This window comes from Poecilia mexicana, unplaced genomic scaffold (genome assembly GCF_051168715.1).
Source record: "Poecilia mexicana isolate PSO_F unplaced genomic scaffold, ASM5116871v1 scaffold_2, whole genome shotgun sequence".
Lineage (NCBI taxonomy): Eukaryota > Metazoa > Chordata > Actinopteri > Cyprinodontiformes > Poeciliidae > Poecilia > Poecilia mexicana.
This window is the reverse complement of record NW_028263371.1, coordinates 48,018,631-48,037,944: the sequence shown is the minus strand read 5'-3', so window position 1 is coordinate 48,037,944 and position 19,314 is coordinate 48,018,631. Positions and strand designations below refer to the sequence as shown.

The 19,314-nt window shown below is 36.7% G+C and overlaps 4 protein-coding genes across 4 annotated transcripts; all 4 read right to left on the bottom strand.

The window, feature by feature from the left end:
* Nucleotides 1–5,248: 5,248 nt before the first annotated feature.
* Nucleotides 5,249–6,181, bottom strand: LOC106909409 (olfactory receptor 4B13-like). The gene has a single exon (XM_014975763.2). The coding sequence runs from the start codon at nt 6,176–6,178 to the stop codon at nt 5,249–5,251; it is 930 nt and encodes a 309-aa protein (XP_014831249.1). The 5' UTR covers nt 6,179–6,181.
* A 2,443-nt stretch (nt 6,182–8,624) lies between these two features.
* Nucleotides 8,625–9,566, bottom strand: LOC106909406 (olfactory receptor 5F1-like). The gene has a single exon (XM_014975759.2). It carries the CDS (start codon nt 9,564–9,566, stop codon nt 8,625–8,627), a length of 942 nt encoding a protein of 313 aa, XP_014831245.2.
* A 3,615-nt stretch (nt 9,567–13,181) lies between these two features.
* On the bottom strand, nt 13,182–14,277 carry LOC106909405 (olfactory receptor 5F1-like). The gene has a single exon (XM_014975758.2). The coding sequence runs from the start codon at nt 14,121–14,123 to the stop codon at nt 13,182–13,184; it is 942 nt and encodes a 313-aa protein (XP_014831244.2). The 5' UTR covers nt 14,124–14,277.
* Nucleotides 14,278–15,870: 1,593 nt separating this feature from the next.
* LOC148160890 (olfactory receptor 5F1-like) lies at nt 15,871–16,803 on the bottom strand. The gene has a single exon (XM_088003977.1). It carries the CDS (start codon nt 16,801–16,803, stop codon nt 15,871–15,873), a length of 933 nt encoding a protein of 310 aa, XP_087860103.1.
* Between the last annotated feature and the right edge of the window lie 2,511 nt (nt 16,804–19,314).

Below are 19,314 nucleotides of genomic sequence, written 5' to 3'. Positions count from 1 at the left end.
TTCTCCACCCATGTTCAGAGTCGCATTCATTCACCTTTGTTTTTCATGACGCATCCACAAACTTCACTAAATTAATATGCGACACATTAATATGTAAATAAGCTAAATCTGAATGTCCTTTAGAAACTAGAGCTGTGCGTAGTTGCTTTTATTAGTACTCCTCCCTAAAATAAATGGGTTTTATGTACATAATGTAAATAATTACGATGCTTTGTTTAGAAGTGGTTGGTTTTCCACATTGCGCTCTCTTGGACTGCACCGTTATTTCAGGCTACAACCAAATCTACCACTAGGGGGCAGCAGCAGAAGGCTTAAAGTGATGAATACCTCCAGCGACCAGAAGAGATCGAGGTTAAATTTTGCTCCCACAGCAGTTTTCAGTCTGAGCAGTCATTAATCATTTCTCACTGCACTCCTTTAAATCTTTTTTATTGCATGATGTGCTTTACTGCACAGGCAGCGAATCGAGTTCATTCTGACTCAGGGATTCTTTTACAGACTGGTGATGCAACTGCTGTGGCATTAACTCTCTGAATCTGAATAAAGAGGCTTTCTGGGGAAGATGCCTGTGTGTTTCTTGATGCTGTTGCCACTGTAGTCATCATGGTTTGTGTAACAGAAAAATTTGATTTCTTATGGATTCTTTGGATATCTGTTAGGATTGCTATCTAAAATGTTTGCACAGCTCAAATGACGGAAAATAAGACGTTTTCCTGTAATAAGTTCTTTTCTAGCATTAGCACATTTAGTATTGCGTGATTGACAGCGCAAAGACCCTCCCCTGGCTCTGATTGGTTGATTTTGACAGGAGCAGTGCATTTGTTCAGATAGCAATAATTGCTCAGGTAGGAGGTGGAAGAGGTCATATCATACTGTAACAACATAGTGAAAGTTTTAACAAATATGTAAAAACATATTTTATAAACGTTACATACTGACAGGGATGGCTGGTATAAGTGAGCCAGTAGAGATAAACCCCCACTAGTTTAAAATAAACATGTTAAAATACCTAATAAACACATTTCACATTTTGTTTTATTTCACAAAATGTGAAATAATTTTTCACATTTTGTGAAATTTACAACAGAACCAACCCCTGGGTCTTCCCAAAGGGCTAACTTCTCATTTATTCAGTGCCGTCCGTTTCTCTATGGCCGCCTGCTCAGAAGAATGACAGACGTTTGGCCACGCCCCCTCGGTTTGGGGGATTCAGCCAATGAGGATCGACGTACAGTAACGTGGCTAACGTGCAAGTGTACGTGGGTGTTTGGCATAGACATCAATACGTATTAATGTCTATGGGTGTTTGGCTAATGGCAAGTGTAGCAACTAGCTAACAAATCTCTTTCCTACTTTTGGTGTTTGCTGTTTAGAGGAGTCACAGCTTCGACCTAACAGAGAATTATTTATCTAAAATATTTATCTTACAAAAATAAATAAACAAATAAACATAAGTCAGGCACAAGTCTGATTGGGAACCGTGTAAAGTTATCACCTATCAGTTGGATGAGGGCCACCGCATCGCAGTCGTCGTCGGAATCAGCTTCTCTTTAAATGAGGTAGGCCTCATTTGTTTTATCTTATTTTATGAGTTTGATTGTGTCGAGTGAGATGCAGTTATTAGAGGGGCAGAAAAAAAAATCACAATCCTCTCTCTGGGGAGTCTGACTCATTCAAAATGCTCAAATTGACTTAAGTCTGCTTAATTTTCTTTAAATATTTCTTTGATATTTTTTTTAATTTAAGAAAAAAGGTAACCCAATACTTGTACAATTAAGTTACACAATTGCACTTAACTATTTTTATTTAGGTTTGGCGCATTAAATAAGTCAAATGTTAGGGATTGGGGAAGCAGATGTTTCTCAATAGCCAAGGGTCCAGAAACTCAGCGTTATAATTTACAACTTCGCCTTCTGTTTTCTGATTTGCCTGGTTAAAAATCTACCAAAGGGGTGTGCTGTGGTTGCGCAGGGGTTAAGCACAACCTCACACATGGAGGCCTTAGTCCTCAACGCAGCTGTTCGATTCCTTGCATTGGCGACCTTTGCTGCATGTTTCCCCCTTCGCTCATTACCCACCTTCCTGTCAATTAACTATCAAATAAAGGACACTAGAGCCAAAAAAAAATCTTTAAAAAAACCCAATCTACCAAAGGGAATTAACTTTATGAAAATTAAATAAATAATTACAGAAATGTAATTGACCTCCAATGAAAAGCTGGTTGAAAAAAGCTTGAGAACGCAAAGTCTGAGAATGATCTCCATGTGGCAGGGACTTATTAATCAAAATTCACATTTTGCACTTTTTGGTTTTTCGATTTGGCCCTTAACTAATTCTAAAAACAGCCAAATGCTTAATAAAACCGCCCAACCATTATTTTGGTAATAAATTAATGTTTTTTGGTGCTTGGAAAATGAGCTGTTTCTAAAACTTATGGAATATAACATCAGAAATCAGCAGGCACTATGCCGTTACCTAGCAACACCCAGAAAACCCAGCCCATTACTTAGCAATCCAAACAGAGCTCCAGCACGTTTGGTCAGCTGGATTTACCACTGTATAATAGCTGCTGGAAAAACATGTGTTTTGTTTTTGACTGACCATCCAGAAACCATTTCCTGCATCTTTGTTGATTGTGCAGGAGGTTCCACTTCTGCTTTTCAAAGATGTACAGTTATATAATTGTTCATCTGTTAGCGGCCATTTTCACATGTGAGTGTAAACATTGTGTTGGGGGGCGTGGCCTGCAGCAGCTTATTTGGATTTAAAGTGACAAGACGCCCTAAAACAGCTCATTCTGAAAGGAACTCAAACCAGACTAAAATCTCATTATCCAAGAATAATTTTGTGCAAAAAATGTAATGAACATATTTTATAGACCATTGACCAATCCTAACCTGTTCAACGAATCATCTTTAAATAAACCAGAAAAAAAGATGATCAGATCAACGCTTCAAAAAAAAGGCAGTAGAAGAAGAGATCGGCAGATTATTGGAGGACGGTAAGGAAACAACAGTTCTTGAGGAGAAAGATGAGATGATAAGAAGCCCGAGAGCAAGCTGTGTTGCAAAAGATGAGCTAATAAAAGCTACCAAGCAAAAGGCTGAAGTGGAAAAGAAAATTCTGGATGAAAAAACAAAAGGAGACAGCAGCTTTGAAGACAAGTTGAAAGAGAAAAGATAAAGAACTCGAACAAATGATGACTGATCACAAAGCAAAAGAACTCAAAGAGGCAACCAAACAAAGGAAGAAAGGAAATAAAGATACAAAGAAAGTGCTGAAGGCAACAATGGAAAGGATGCAACTTCAAAGAGAAACTTTTCATTTTCTGAAAACAAACACAAGCAAAAGGCAACGAGCAGCTCGACAGATGAACCAAATGGTTTCAGGATGATGGAGAAACCAAACCAGAGTCAAACGTACGCTGCTCAATATTTATCACCATCGCAAGAATCACTAATATTATGCAGGCCTTCAATGAGCAGCCCCTTATATTTATGAAGTAAATAATCATCAGATAGAATCAATGCAAACATGATTGATTTTTTATTTACTAAACTTAAGCTGAAGAAATGTCTGAAGAAGAACAAAATTTTAAAGAAACATCACAAAAAATAAATGCAGTATCGCAGAGGCCATTCTCCCATATTATTGGCTAAATGTTATTCATCCATCCATCTTCATAAAAGTTAATATTAAAATCGATAGTTTATTTGGGAACTTTTAAAGCTTCGTTATTTATAATTTAAACATAACCAGACAATTAACCTTAATAAAATCTGAGGAACCTTTTTACGTCTGTGGACACGTTTCGCTTAAACTGACAAATATTAACAAGCAAACTTTGAGGAACACAGAATTTACCACATAATTTACAATTAAATAAATTATATGCACAATATAAGATTATCTATGTCAAAAATTCATAAAAAGTTAATATAATTGATATTCCAAGAGAAATTAACTGATATTGGATCTAAATCCAATATCAGTTGGATTTAGATCCAAATGATCTAAATCAGTTTTGTTTATGTTTTCAAACAAATGTGAAATTATTTGTTTATAAATAATTTTAGGTTTCGTAAGTAGGATGGATTAAAATAGCAATGAGTAAAAAATTAATTGCTGCAGGTCCAAATAAAGTTCGGTGTGAAGATTGAATAAATGTGTCTGAAAAATCAATCAAATCCCAGATCAAATTAATTGATTGTTCATCAGACTATTTGCCTCTGAAATGATACACAAACCTGATAATTAAGATAAAACTTTAGATTCACTAAGAGGTGTCAGAAAGGAAGCTTAAGCCTAGTTAAATGGATGACGGAATGTACTTTATTAATCCCCGATATCAAAGTGATCAATAGTATATTTCTATATTTTTAGTTTTTATTCAGGGCAAAGATGCAAATTTTAAACTTTTTAAATACAAATTACAGTTGTTAGTGTCTGTTTTGCTTTCAGCTGTTACTTAAAAGACAAACTGAAATTAATGTCTTATGTAAAGGTGATATGATGATAATATGAATCTAGATAAAATAAAACCTCAAATACAGCATGTTACTAAAATATTCAACCACAAAAATAATTTAAATTCTTGTTTCAAGTTGCATGAATAAAATTTCTGATCTGATAATGAACTTTATTAAACATCACAATGAATTCAGCTCAAAAGCATTTAGAATAGGACATTAAAATAAACATTTGCCTTAATAAAACACAAGAGTCAGATCAATGTAACGCACTTCCATCTCAGGACACAGAAACATGCCGCTAAGCATTCTGGGAAATGGTTCCCACTCCTTTTTTCTTCTTTCAGTGTTTTTCAATGCTAACCTAAAAACTTTAGTTTATTCAACTCTTGGAGGTTTGATCAAATTAATAAAAAGTCATCACAACTTACTGCTGTAAATTTATCTTTCACAAACTCAAATATTTAGGTCCAACATCTAAAACTGGCTCAATTTATTTGACTTAAAGAATAGAAGAGAGTAGACACAACTAAATGTGGCTGAAATGATTTACAGTGTTGGAAACCCTGAATAGATACAGAAAGAAACAATGTAATGTGAGCTGATTTTATTTGGCATTAGAACAGCTAATTTACAAGAAAAACAATAAATAAATCAGGATTCATTTATCTTATGTTTACTTTCTGCATTCATCAGTTCTTATCTCAGTTCCAGGAATCATTTTCTATGTTGTGGTGCTTAAGAAATGATCAAAATTCCATCAATAAATCAAGATGTTCTTATTGGCCTCTAAGATAAACCAAACTCAGGATTCTGTTTCGTATTTTGGTCAACTTAAATCCGTATATCAGCGGGTTCATCATCGGGGGGAAGAGGAGGAACTCTATGGCGATGAAGTTCTGCAGGCTTTGGGGCATATCCGCCGAGCCGAAGCGCATGTACATCAGATCGAACACGATCACCGTCAGGAAAGTGATCAAAGAGACCAGATGAGGCACGCACGTCTGCATGAACTTCACCCTGTCATCCTTGGAGGTTGCACACACTCTGATGAGGTGCATGTAAGTCCAAACGATGAAAAAGCCGTGAGACACGTAGATGAAAATCGTCGCGTACGAAACAACGTTATTGGCGAGCGTGTCGCTGTCGGGGCAGGCGAGCTGAACGATGATCCAGTTCACGCAGAACAGCCTCTTAATCTTCAGCCTGCACAGCTCCAGCCTGGAAGTGAGCAGAATACTGACGGAGAAGATGCAGAACGGCGTCAGCCAGGAGAAACTCACCAGCTGGGAGAGCCTCCTCTTCGTCATCAACGAGTGGTAGTGCAGCGGCCGGCAGATGGCCAGGTACCTGTCGTATGCCATGACGGCCAGGATGGACAGTTCACCGCAGGCGAACGAGTACATGACGAAGGCCTGGAAGAGGCACCACTCGTAGGAAATCTCCTGAGCAAACGACAGCAGGTCTAACAAGAACTTAGGGTAGAAACCGGTGGTGCCGTAAACCGCGTTAATGCAAACGCAGCACAGTAAGACATACATGGGCTCATGCAAGTTTTCATCTACAACAATAATGACAATGAGGGAGATATTTAGGAATAAAATCACACAGTAATACACCAAAGTGAGGGAGAATATTGCAGCTCTGTAGTCCATAGTCTCATTTATCCCTGTGAGAGTGAAGGTTCTTACAACAGAAACATTATCCATAATCAGAGAGCAAAGAGTCCAGCCTGTAAGACGTTACAACATGATGAAGCTCAGCGTGCGCTGCTCTCTGGCTCTCCTCCTGTTGCATCTCGTATTAATAACCACTCTGACTGACATGGCGGCGCTCAGACTCCAGCCTCTGGTTTCTGCAAACTTAACAAACCAATTAGAGCCAGAAAAACAACGACTGAATATTCCCCAACCTTAGTGGCTTAGCAACAAACTATTTCTCTGTTTAAATGACACATTTCTGGTTAGTACTGGTCAGTTATGAGACTTTTGATCATCTAAATCAAAATAAACTTGATAACTCTATTTTTATGACTTCATCTTAAAGGTGAACAATTATTATACTTCCTTAAATAGGTTAAGCATGTTCATTACACTTTTTTCTACAAAATAATTCTGAGATGATGAGATTGTAGTCTGGTCAGTTCTGCCTATTTTGAGCTGTTTTAGGGCCTCATCACTTTAAATCCAAATAAGCTGCTTCTGGCCCCCAACACAACCTTTACACTTGCATGTGAAAATGGCTGCAAACAGATGTACAATTATTCAACCGTACATCTTTGAAAAGCAGAAGTGGAGCCTCCTGCCCAACCAACAAGAATGCAGCAGGAGGTTTCTGAATAGCAAGTCAACAACAAAGCACTTGTGTTTTCAAGCAGCCATTATAAAATGGTAAAGCCAGCTGACCAAATGTGCTGGAGCTCCACTGGGGTTGCTAGGTAACAGTGCAGTTATGTCAATTGTGACTTAACAGTTGGTAGGTTTTTCAAACAACTCGTTTTCCAGGCACCAAAACCTTTTTACCAAAAATGTCTGGGTGAAAATATAAATTTTGTGTAATGGATCCCCTTTACAGAAAAGGGGATCCATTTTGTGTAAAGGGGAGAAACTGCTTTCTTCCAGTTTCTTCCAGACTGGAAGAAAGCAGTCTGGAAGAAACTGCTTTTTTTTTCAGTTTTGTTGATAGGTTTTATTTCTTAGAGTTGCTTAGATTGATCAATTCAAAGGATATTAAATAATCCATCCCTGCACTGCCAAAAAATGTTAATTTGTACCTCTTAAAAATCACCAAAAAATCAGACTCATGAAAAATCATTACAATTTATCGTAATAAGAAAATAAAATACAAATGTGTAAAGACCGTTAACATATATAAGAAAAATGAAAGTAATAAATTTGCTTTAGTAAAATGTCTTTTCTAAATGGTTAGTAAACCTTAATACAATTAACTTACAAAGCGTGTAAAAGACAATAAAGTCCAGATTTAAGAGTCACCGTCACAAGGATTCATTTACAAGATTGAAAAGGTTTAATTAAGCGATATCATTTAAAAGCGTGACTTATTTACAGGTTTAATTCTTACAGTTCTGTTAGGAGGAATAATGCCAAAATGTCTATTAACAGAATTTGTGGAAATATATATATATATATATATATATAAAAAATGATGTCATTAATCTGGGGTTCAGCTGTGGAAAGCTCAGTAGAAAACAAGAGGAAGTAAATTAAAAATAAGTTGTTTTCTGTTCAGGTTTGTAAAAGAATGGATTCATGTGAAACAGCATGAAACAGTGAGACTCAATAAATATGAATATTATTGAAAAATTAATTTACTTTAGTAACTCGATTAACTAAGTGAAACATTAGTCTGATGTCTTGAAGCCTTTATTTCTGCTAGTTATAATTTTCTGCTTACAGTATTGAAAAATTACATTTAAGATTAGAATATTACATCCAACCAATAAAAAAATAAAAAGATTTTAACACAGAAATATAGACTTGATGAAAAGTATATTTAATATCCTGCTTAAAAGTTGCAATTTTCAAAATGTGCTTCATATCTGACAAATGAGCCTCATTCGAATTTATTGAGCATGACTTTACAAAACTAATCAACATTGATGTAATGTTGCAAAGGAGTCCTGTTTGCAAAAACACGCATCTTCATACTCAAGCAGAGGAAAAACAACTCTTAGTTAAAACAAGGGCATATAGTCTTGAGAGGATTTGCATATTTCTTGCGTAAATATATTTACACACTACAAAATCTATGCAACCTTACAGTGGAAGTTGTTTGCACAGTTAGTCATTACAAATACAGATGTTTTTAATAGTTTTCTTTGCTTGTTTATTTATTCTGGTTTATTTAGTTATTGTTTTCATCTCCAAATTTTTTTATATATATTTACTGCTTATTTCCGTTCCCTACTTTGACTTTAAGCAGATAAAAAAAATATTTGTTTAGATACTGTGGTTACAAACGAAAAGCCATTACAGGTTACACTGGTTTCAGACTATATACCATATTATGACAGAAATTTTTTAAATAAATTTTTATAAATTTATAATTTCCATCAAATTGGTGTAATTTGCCAAATTACACCAAATTAAGTTTCCAGTATATCAAATATAGCAGGAGTTGATTTGCTAGACTTGTTCATGCCTTTAATCTACACACTGAACCTGTGCAGCATAAGAAGTGTGCAATTCTTTTTCGTAACTGTGTGAGCCTGAACCCGTAGATCAGAGGGTTGATAATCGGTGGAATGACAAGAAACTCTATCGCCATAAGATTCTGCACGTTTTCTGACAACTCCTTCGATCCAAATCGCACGTACAGCAAATCAAACAACACAGATACACTAAAAATCACCAGAGTGAGCAAATGTGGCAAACACGTCTGCATGAATTTATTTCTGTTCTCTTTAGACGCTTTGCAGGATTTGATGAGAAAAAAATAAGTCCAAACAATGAAAACTGCATGGCCAAAATAAAACGTGTAATTAAAAGCTGGAAAAACAACCTGAGCTATTGAGGGAGAACAAGCCAGCTTAGAAATCAGCAAGTTGATGCAGTAGATCTTTGGTATGTGGGAGCCACAGAACCTTGATGTTACTGTTGTCCCTGTGCTGATAAACATGAGGAAAAATGGAGTAATCCAAGCAAAAAATACATAAGCAACGACTCTTTTTGTATTCATCACAGAGTGGTACACTAACGGACGACATATAGCCACATATCTGTCATAAGCCATCAGAGCGAGCAGCGATAAGTCAGCACAGACTGAGGAGTGAATCATATATCCCTGCAGAAAACATCCAGGAACAGAAATTAAATGTCTGGTGGACAGGAGGTCATGGAGGAATTTAGGATAAAATCCTGCAGTCCCATAAAGTCCATTGATGCACAGATTACAGAGGAAGATGTACATTGGTTCATGGAGGTTTTTATCCATGATAATTGTCACAATGATTGTCAGATTCACCAACCAAATCACACAGTAACACAGCAAGGTGAGCAGAAAGAGAGTGACTCTGTGGCTGAATGTGCCACTGAACCCTGAAAGAGTAAACATGGAGATCACTGAAACATTATCCATCACAGCAGAACTGCTCTGTCAAACAGACATGATGATGATATTTAGCAGCGTCATTTCAGAGTCTTTCCATCTCTCTCATCTTCTGCTTATATACTTTTTTGAGACTAGACTCATTTCACAAACCATCTGAACATCCAATCAGGATCTTCTCTCACTCGTGACTCACTTAATGGTTGTTTGTATCAATCTTGACTGATAATGTGTCAGTAATGTAGGATAAGGAATGGCAATGGACGCCATTTTACTTCTGCAAACTTTTCAAACTTCAAGATTAAATATGGCAGCTACTCACAATAGCAAACTGTGACAAAAACATTTTTGTTTTACAAGATACACTTGTAACAGATGCATAACATGCCCTAAAACTGGCTCAGATGATTTGTCTTTCTCTGCGCAGACAAGACCTTTGACTTGAACTGTTCTTATGAACAGGAGGATTTATGGTGTGTACATGACTTGTGTTTTTCCAATAAACAAATTGACTTTGGCTCTCAAAGAGGAAAATGGGTGTGATGCACCAATTCAGCAGACTGCTGCAGATAAAATGAATTTTTTGGGTTGATGGTTTTGTAATCCCTTTGACTTTACAGTTACAACTCATGTGAACTATACAGGAAAATGGATTATTGTGAAGTATTGTGGCATTCACATTTTTTATTTGTCTCTTTTGCTCTCTGTATGGAGTTTGTTTACTATAGTTGGTAAAATACTCTAGTGATCCAAATGATGATTGTCAATAACATCATTGTAATACCTGAATGTGTTTCTATGCAATGAAGTCTCACATGCAACATGGATTCTTTTAAACTGAATATGTAGAAGTCTCTGAATATTCAATTGAATTAATCATTTTATTTGTTTTAATTGTTAAGTTAAACCTTAGTTTTCCCTTTTGGCAAAGCCTTCATCATGTCTGACTGCAGCAGACAGTCTGAAGCTACCAGAGGAATCATCTTACTAAAGTTTTCTTCTGGTTTTCTGATCATACAGGCGGTTAAATTAAATCACCTTTCAGTGTTTGACCAGTTGGCAAAGCGAAAAGGAAAACATGCTGAAGCCAGATCTTTGGTATAGCTTCAGAAATTATTCACACAAAAATAATTTTCAGATATTAGTACAACCCCTGGCAAAAAGTATGGAATCACCAGTGTTGGATGAGCAGTCATTCAGACATTTCATGCTGTAAAACAAACTCGGATCAAAAACATGATACAATATTAAGGTCATTCCAAAGTGCAACTTGTTGGCTTTCAGGAACACTCAAAGAAATGAAGAGAAAATATTGTGGAAGTCAGTGAATGATACTTTTATTGACCAAACACAGGGAAATAAATATGGAATCACTCAATTCTGAGGAAAAAAGTATGGAATCATGAAAAACGCATAAACAAAAGACCATTCAAAATACATCACTAGTATTTAGTTGCACCATCTTTGGCTTTTATAACAGATTTAGTCTCTGAGGCATGGACTTGATGAGGGACAAACAGTATTTGGTGCCTACTCTCTTTGATAGCAGTTGCCAGATCAGCTTTGCAGGTTGGAGCCTTCTTGTGGAACATTTTTTTCAATCTCCACCACAGGTTTTCTATTGGGTTGAGATCTGGACTATTTGCAGGCCATGACATCGACTGAATGTGTCTTTCTTCAAGGAATGCCTTCACTGTTTTTGCCCTATGGCACGATGCATTGTCATCTTGGAAAATTATTTCATCATCTCCAAACATCTGTTCAATTGAAGGGATGAGAAAACTGTCCAAAATGTCAATGTAAACTTGTGCATTGATAGAAGAATTAACCACAGTCATCTCCCCAGTGCCTTTGCCTGACATGCAGCCCCATATCATCAAGGACTGTGGAAATTTGGTTGTTTTCTTCAGGCAGGCCTCTTCATAAATCTCACTGGAACGGCACCAAACAAAAGTTCCAGCATCATCACCTTGTCCAATGCAGATTCTTGACTCATCACTGAAGATAACTTTCATCCAGTCATCCACAGTCCATGATTGCCTCTCCTTAGCCCATCGGAATCTTGTTCTTTTATGGTTAGGTGTCAATGCTGGTTTTCATTTAGCTTTCCTGTATTGAAATCCCACCTCCTTTAGGCGATTTCTTACGGTTCGGTCACATACATTGACTCCAGCTTCCTCCCATTTATGCTTCATCTGTTTAGTTGTACTTTTTTGGTTTTCAAGACAAATGACCTTTAGTTGTTTGTCTTGACGCTTTAATGTCTTTCTTGGTCTACCAGTACGCTTGGCTTTAACAACCATTCCATGCTGTTTGTGTTTGGACCATATCTTGGATACAGCTGACTGTGAACAGCCCACATCTTTAGCAACCATGCGTGAAGGGTTACCTTCTTCAAGAAGTTTCACAATCCTCTCTTTTGTTTCAAGGGACATTTCTCTTGTTGGAGTCATGGTTCTCGCCACTCCACTTCGTCCAGCAGCCCTCCAAGGTGTCATGACTGCAGGTGTTTTGAACTGCACACTAACGGGCACATCTAATCTGGGGCAGGTGTCCATTTAGGGAAAGGAAATAGACTGGGTGTGTCCTTTTTTCTACCTCCAATTTGAGTGATTCCATACTTTTTTCCTCAGAATTGAGTGATTCCATATTTATTTCCCTGTGTTTGGTCAATAAAAGTATCATTCACTGACTTCCACAATGTTTTCTCTTCATTTCTTTGAGTGTTCCTGAAAGCCAACAAGTTGCACTTTGGAATGACCTTAATATTGTATCATGTTTTTGATCCGAGTTTGTTTTACAGCATGAAATGTCTGAATGACTGCTCATCCAAGACTGGTGATTCCATACTTTTTGCCAGGGGTTGTATATTCTATCCTTTATATTCTATTTTGTTCGATTTTATCTCATGGATTTATTGTTTATAATTCTGTAAACGACTCTGAGATGCTTTTAGTGACTGGTGCTTTATAAATAACATTGATAGATAGATTGATACAATTTGTAAAAAACATTATAATTAGAAACTTATCAGCAAATGTTATTTGACTTTGGTGTTGATAAATAATTTACACAACATAAATTATTTTCTTTCTATTAATTTAGGCTTATATCTATCTTCTTATAAGGACAAGATATTGTGTTATATGCTTAAATGTGAATATTTTAAGGTAGAAATATTGCTGTAACATGATCTAAAACCAAACTAAGTATACTTTTCTAAAAATGTGCTAATTATTTTCCTAATATGTTTTTTGCATAGACCCAAAAAACACCTTTCTTCTCTTCAGTAATTATTTTATGTTGTTCTCATTTCTCTCAAAACATACAGGCATCCAATGATTTTAAAAACATTTTAATAAATATTCAGGAGAAGAAAACAGACATAATTTAGGCACAAAACGAACCACAATATCTACTAGGCAAAACGTGTAAGACTTTTATGGTTTACAACAGACTGATTGTAAAGAAGAAATGCAGAATGTCATTTTACAAATACTACATATGCTTTAGATAACTATAATATAGCAACATATAGCAAATTACTTTTATGAACTAGATGTTTGTTTAGTTTTCATACAAAGTCTTTCTTAAAACCAGCAATGCAATTCAGGAAATGATACGCCACATATTTGCTCAACTCGTTTATGCCTTTAATCTACTCAGAGAACTTTGGCAGCATATAAAATGTGAGACTCTTTTCCTTAACTGTGTCAATCTTAATCCATAGATCAGGGGATTTATCACTGGTGGAATAACAAGAAACTCTATCGCCATAAAATTCTGCATGTTTTCTGACAACTCCTTCGATCCAAATCGAATGTACAGCAAATCAAACAACACAGATACAATGAAAATAATAAGAGTGAGCAAATGTGGTAAACATGTTTGCATAAATTTATTTCTGTTCTCTTGAGAGGTTTTGCAGGATTTGACAAGATAAACATAAGTCCAAACAATGAAAACTGCATGGCCAAAATAAAATGTGTAATTAATAGCAGGAACAACAACCTGAGCTATTGAGGGAGAACAAGCCAGCTTAGAAATCAACAAGTTGATGCAGTAGATCTTTGGTATGTGGGAGCCACAGAACCTTGATGTTATTGCTGTGCCTGTCCCAAGAAAAATTAGGTAACATGGAGTAATCCAAGCAAGAAATACATAAACAACGACTCTTTTAGTATTCATCATAGAGTGGTACACTAGCGGACGACATATAGCCACAAATCTGTCATAAGCCATCAAGGCGAGCAGCGATAAGTCAGCACAGACTGAAGAGTGAATCACAAAACCCTGCAGAAAACATCCAGGAACAGAAATTAAATATGTGGTGGACAGGAGGTCATGGAGGAATTTAGGATAAAATCCTGCAGTCCCATAAAGTCCATTGATGCACAGATTACAGAGGAAGATGTACATTGGTTCATGGAGGTTTTTATCCATGATAATTGTCACAATGATTGTCAGATTCACCAACCAAATCACGCAGTAACACAGCAAGGTGAGCAGAAAGAGAGTGACTCTGTGGCTGAATGTGCCACTGAACCCTGAAAGAGTAAACATGGAGATCACTGAAACATTATCCATCACAGCAGAACTGCTCTGTCAAACAGACATGATGATGATATTTAGCAGCATCATTTCAGAGTCTTTCCATCTTTGCTCTGTTCTTATCTTCCTTTGTGAGACTCGGATGCAGTGACGTATTGCACATGAGATTTAAACATCCAATCAGCATCTTCAGATTCATGCGCACTTTTTCTTTCAGTAAACCTGACAGACTGCTTCTGAACTTACACTGTGCACTATCTGTGTTTCAACATTACTGGTTGCTACATTACCAGTCACTGTTTTTCAACAGTGCAAAAACAGTGACTGGTAGTCCAACACAAGTTGGAATAGTAGTATCATCCAGAATTTCTCCTCAGATCTCCAAATCGCTGCATGACACTAACAACAGCCCCTTTTGCACCAGCTTGGGTTCAAACCCGGGTCCGGCGTTTTGTCATTATCACTCCTACCCTACTCCCTGACAGCTGTGGTTCCAATCAGGTCACCGGACAGGGCTAGTTTGAAGTCAGCTGTTGATGGCTGCGGTGTGGGACAGAGACGGGTCAACTTCCAGACCTCTCAGTCAGAGGAGTCTTTAGACTTTCTCGATGTTACTTTGGCTGACGGCATCAAACAATTCCTGACATAAACCATTTCTTCTATTCCTCTAACACCACAATTGACAAACATTATGATTGTGCTACTGTGCTTTGGGAATCACCATAGTATTCTCAGAGAGTCATTGCATGCCACAGTCAACTTCTGCAGGATCTTCTTTGTAGTTGCGCCAAAGATGGGTAGTATCTAAAGACAAGCAAAAAGATGAATATGAGAATCCGTGCATATTCATTGCGGATAGAAGAGCCGCGATAGAGGAGACCTATTGTGAAGGGATATCAGGAAATCCCATCACTTAGAGAGTCTTGACGACTTCTGATCGCTTCAACTGGAGAAATGTTCCCCTATTTAAAAAGTTTGGCTTGCAATTCCAGTGTCCAGTGCACCATAGATCCATCCTCCAGATCAACATCAAAACCCTGAGACATTACGCACAAACAGTTCACGCAGACCAGGAGGTTGTGAGATGAATAGCTCATAATTTAAGTGTAATTATATAATTTACTGGGGGGTTTTTCCCAGTGAGTATATGTTTTTATTTTATTGCAGAAAAAACTTGCATGTATTTATTTGCTTGATGTGCTCTTCTTTTCTGCACCCATCCATAAAATTTGTATCGTCAATAAGCTTACTATAAATTCAAGAGAAAAATAGTTTTTTATTGTTGATAAATGGCTATTTGCAGCGTATAAAATGCTGTTTTCCTGTCAGTGTAGGCTTGTATCTATTTCCTTGTAGGGACTATAGATTTATGTCCTTAAATTTGTGCGGCTTTTGCATTGAATCAAAACATGTTTTTCTTTCCATTTATTAATTTTTTCTCATTGCTCTCAAAACACATATATCCATACAGGTGGAGGTTTCTAAAACATTTTAATAATTAATAATTATTCAGTTAAATTTTAAAAGTCCAGACCTATTTTAGACACAAAATTAACCACAGCATCTACCAGGTAAGACATCCGTGACTTTTAGCATGTAGGATAGATAGACATGAAAGCTAGATTAAATGCAGTGACAATTTACAACTGTATTACAAGCTTTAAATATGTGTGTAAAATATCAGCATATAATAAAAAAGAAATTAAACGAATTACATTTACTGAATGTAAAATGCTATTCATGAAATTTAACAGCACAGACTTACTAGAGTTGTTTGTGACTTTTATCTAAACTGTGAACCTCGGCAGCATATAACATGCGAGACTCTTTTCTTTAACTGAGTCAGTCTGAAACCGTATATCAGGGGATTTATCACTGGTGGAATGACAAGAATCTCCATTGACATGAAATTTTTCACATTTTCCGAAAACTCCTCTAAGCCAAATCTCATGTATAGCAAATCAAACAGCAACGATGCAACAACAGTTATCAAAGTAAATAAATGTGGTAAACACGTCTGCATGAATTTATTTTTGTTCTCTTTGGATGATTGGCAGGATTTGACCAGAAAAAAATAAGTCCAAACAATGAAAACTGCATGGCCAAAATAAAACGTGTAATTAAAAGCAGGAACAACAACCTGAGCTATTGAGGGAGAACAAGCCAGCTTAGAAATCAGCAAGTTGATGCAGTAGATCTTTGGTATGTGGGAGCCACAGAACCTTGATGTTACTGTTGTCACTGAGCTAATAAAGATTAGGTAACATGGAGTAATCCAAGCAAAAAATATATAAACAATGACTCTTTTTGTATTCATCACAGAGTGGTACACTAGCGGACGACATATAGCCACATATCTGTCATAAGCCATCAGAGCGAGCAGCGATAAGTCAGCACAGGCTGAAGAGTGAACCACAAAACCCTGCAGAAAACATCCAGGAACAGAAATTAAATATGTGGTGGACAGGAGGTCATGGAGGAATTTAGGATAAAATCCTGCAGTCCCATAAAGTCCATTGATGCACAGATTACAGAGGAAGATGTACATTGGTTCATGGAGGTTTTTATCCATGATAATTGTCACAACGATTGTCAGATTCACCAACCAAATCACACAGTAACACAGCAAGGTGAGCAGAAAGAGAGTGACTCTGTGGCTGAATGTGCCACTGAACCCTGAAAGAGTAAACATGGAGATCACTGAAACATTATCCATCACAGCAGAACTGCTCTGTCAAACAGGCATGATGTTGCCCTAAAACAATCTAATTTCTGAGTTTTTCCATCTTTGCTCCGCTCTTATCTTCCTTTATGAGACTTAGATGCAGTGGCACATTTCACATGAGATTTAAACATCCAATTAGCATCTTCAGATTCATGCTGTTGTTTTTTTTTTTTCAGTAAACCTAAAACATCAGCTGAACTTTCATTGTGCGCTGTTTCAACATGACTGGTCGCTCTGGTCATCAGTGCAAAAAAATTACTAACACCTAGTAGCATATCCAATCTTTATCCTCAGAGAATTATTGCCCACTGCCTAATTTATGTAATCAGGCGACTGCAAGATGACCACTAAATGCTGTAGTTCGCCAAGACTGAGATCTTAGGATCTATTGCTTTGCTCACATTATCCTCTTTAGTAGCTGTGTTTCCATTGCAAATGTGTGCAAAACGTTGTAAATATTAAAAAAGATACAATATCTTAATTGCTTTGGTTTCCATTAAGAAACACAATTAAGAGGATTGTAGACATTCAACATTTTAATAAATATACTTGTATATTTAAAATATATAGAATGAACCACAATATCTACAAAGCGAAAAGTATAGAATTTACTTAGACTTCTAGGCTTTACAACAGACAAACTGGAAAGCTATATTAAATACAGAGCGACAATTTGAAAATACATTAGATGTGTTAAATAACTGTATAATGTTTACATTTAACAAAACAATAATCAAGAATGTTAAAGAATCTTAAAGCCACAGATCGTTTCCACTATAATAAATGACAGGCCACTCATGAAATATACCTCCACTTATTTGCAAGACCCTTTCATGCCTTTAATCTAAAAACTGAACTTCTGCTAATATAATTAGCAATAATATTTTAAATTCCCAACTTTGTTGTTCATAACTATGGTAGATAGGAATACATCAAGAACTAATTGTCCAAACGGTGGCTGATCTCTAATCCAGCAGGAGGTGATACCAACAATGTAGCAACAATTGAACTCAGATTTCAGCCTGTCAGTCTCCTGTAGCCATGCATGGTTGCAATTTCTGTTGCAAGCATCCTGATTTCAGATTGTTGCTCTTTAAATTATGAAATATCCCTTACACTACAAATGCAATAAGCATAAGCAGCCTGCATTGAACTACAGATAAAAGACTGACTATTACAAAACTTCCTTTGATTTACTGGTAAGAAGAACTGGAGCAAATGTTGAGGCAACTGATCCAGATACACGGATCATTTTCCCCTAAATCTCTCAGTCTGTGTATTTATGGCCAAGTTTTATTGCCTGATTTAAATGACAAAGGGAAATCATAGTTTACCCTTTTAGTAAAGGCCTCACGCCTGAGCAACGCAGCTTTAAATGCATTTAAAGTCAGCAAGGTGAGAATCTATATGTTTTACACTCTCATCTCAAAGTCTTTTATCTCTAGAAATCATTCAGATGTATTTTATTGGCAAAAAGCTCATGAGAAATTCACCAGCAAATGTTGTTGACAAATGGCTATTTACATAACATAAAGTTTTATCAATTTAGGCTTCAAACTATCCCCATATATGTACCAGGTACAGTTTTATATCTTTAAATGTGAATTTCTAAAGCTAGAAACAGTGCTATAACTTTTCCTATTACTAAATCTTTCTTTTTCTTCCATTGGGCTTTACATATCAACAAAACCGAGCTTCAGTGATGGCATAGTTACTTTGAAAAAGTAACTAATTGGATTACTGATTACTCCTTAAAAAAGTAACTTGGGTAGATTACTGATTACTTGATTTGGAAGGTAACTAAGTTCCATTAAAAGTAACTTTTTTAGTTACTTCAGCAGCTGCTGACAACAACAACGCTCCGCCACCTGTGAAAATTACATTGATCTTTGCCAATACATAATGTTAAGCTATTTTATAATAGTAACATCAACAAGATTGTTTAATGGTTACCACAGTACAAAAAAAATCTTTAGTAATCTGTGTGTTTTTGTGTGTTCCACTGTCTGGAAAACTATAAATAGGATCTTACCCCTCCCTCCCTTCCTGCCCCAGCAGAACCTAACACCCCCCCCCCCACACACACACACACACACACACACACACACACCCCACCCGCCCCAGCCTCCAGGTTCGGCGTTACGGCCCTGCATTTGTTGTCAGAGCGCAGCACAAAGATCCTCCTGCTGCTCCACAACTCAGATGTCCCGCTGCACAGATTTGTGACACCTATCTTAATATTAATAATTATAATGGTGTTTAGTTGCGCAACTTTCCGGACTCGTCCATTCGTGGCTGTTTTCACGTTTATTGCGCTGCTCATATTAGTCTCGATGTTTGCCGTTTTCTGGAGCGCAATGCGAAGCTCGACGTAATTCACAGGTAATTTATTAACTTGATATTAACAAAGACACAGCAGGATGGATCATGAGTCCGACTAAAACTAACTGGATGACAGACAAATTCTGGGGTTCAGGTCTGCGTATTTCTGAGTCCAAAAGC

Excerpts from the sequence above, each read along its gene's own strand:
- LOC106909409 (XM_014975763.2), bottom strand. The coding sequence starts at position 6,178 with ATGGATAATGTTTCTGTTGTAAGAACCTTCACTCTCACAGGGATAAAT.
- LOC106909406 (XM_014975759.2), bottom strand. The coding sequence starts at position 9,566 with ATGGATAATGTTTCAGTGATCTCCATGTTTACTCTTTCAGGGTTCAGT.
- LOC106909405 (XM_014975758.2), bottom strand. The coding sequence starts at position 14,123 with ATGGATAATGTTTCAGTGATCTCCATGTTTACTCTTTCAGGGTTCAGT.
- LOC148160890 (XM_088003977.1), bottom strand. The coding sequence starts at position 16,803 with ATGGATAATGTTTCAGTGATCTCCATGTTTACTCTTTCAGGGTTCAGT.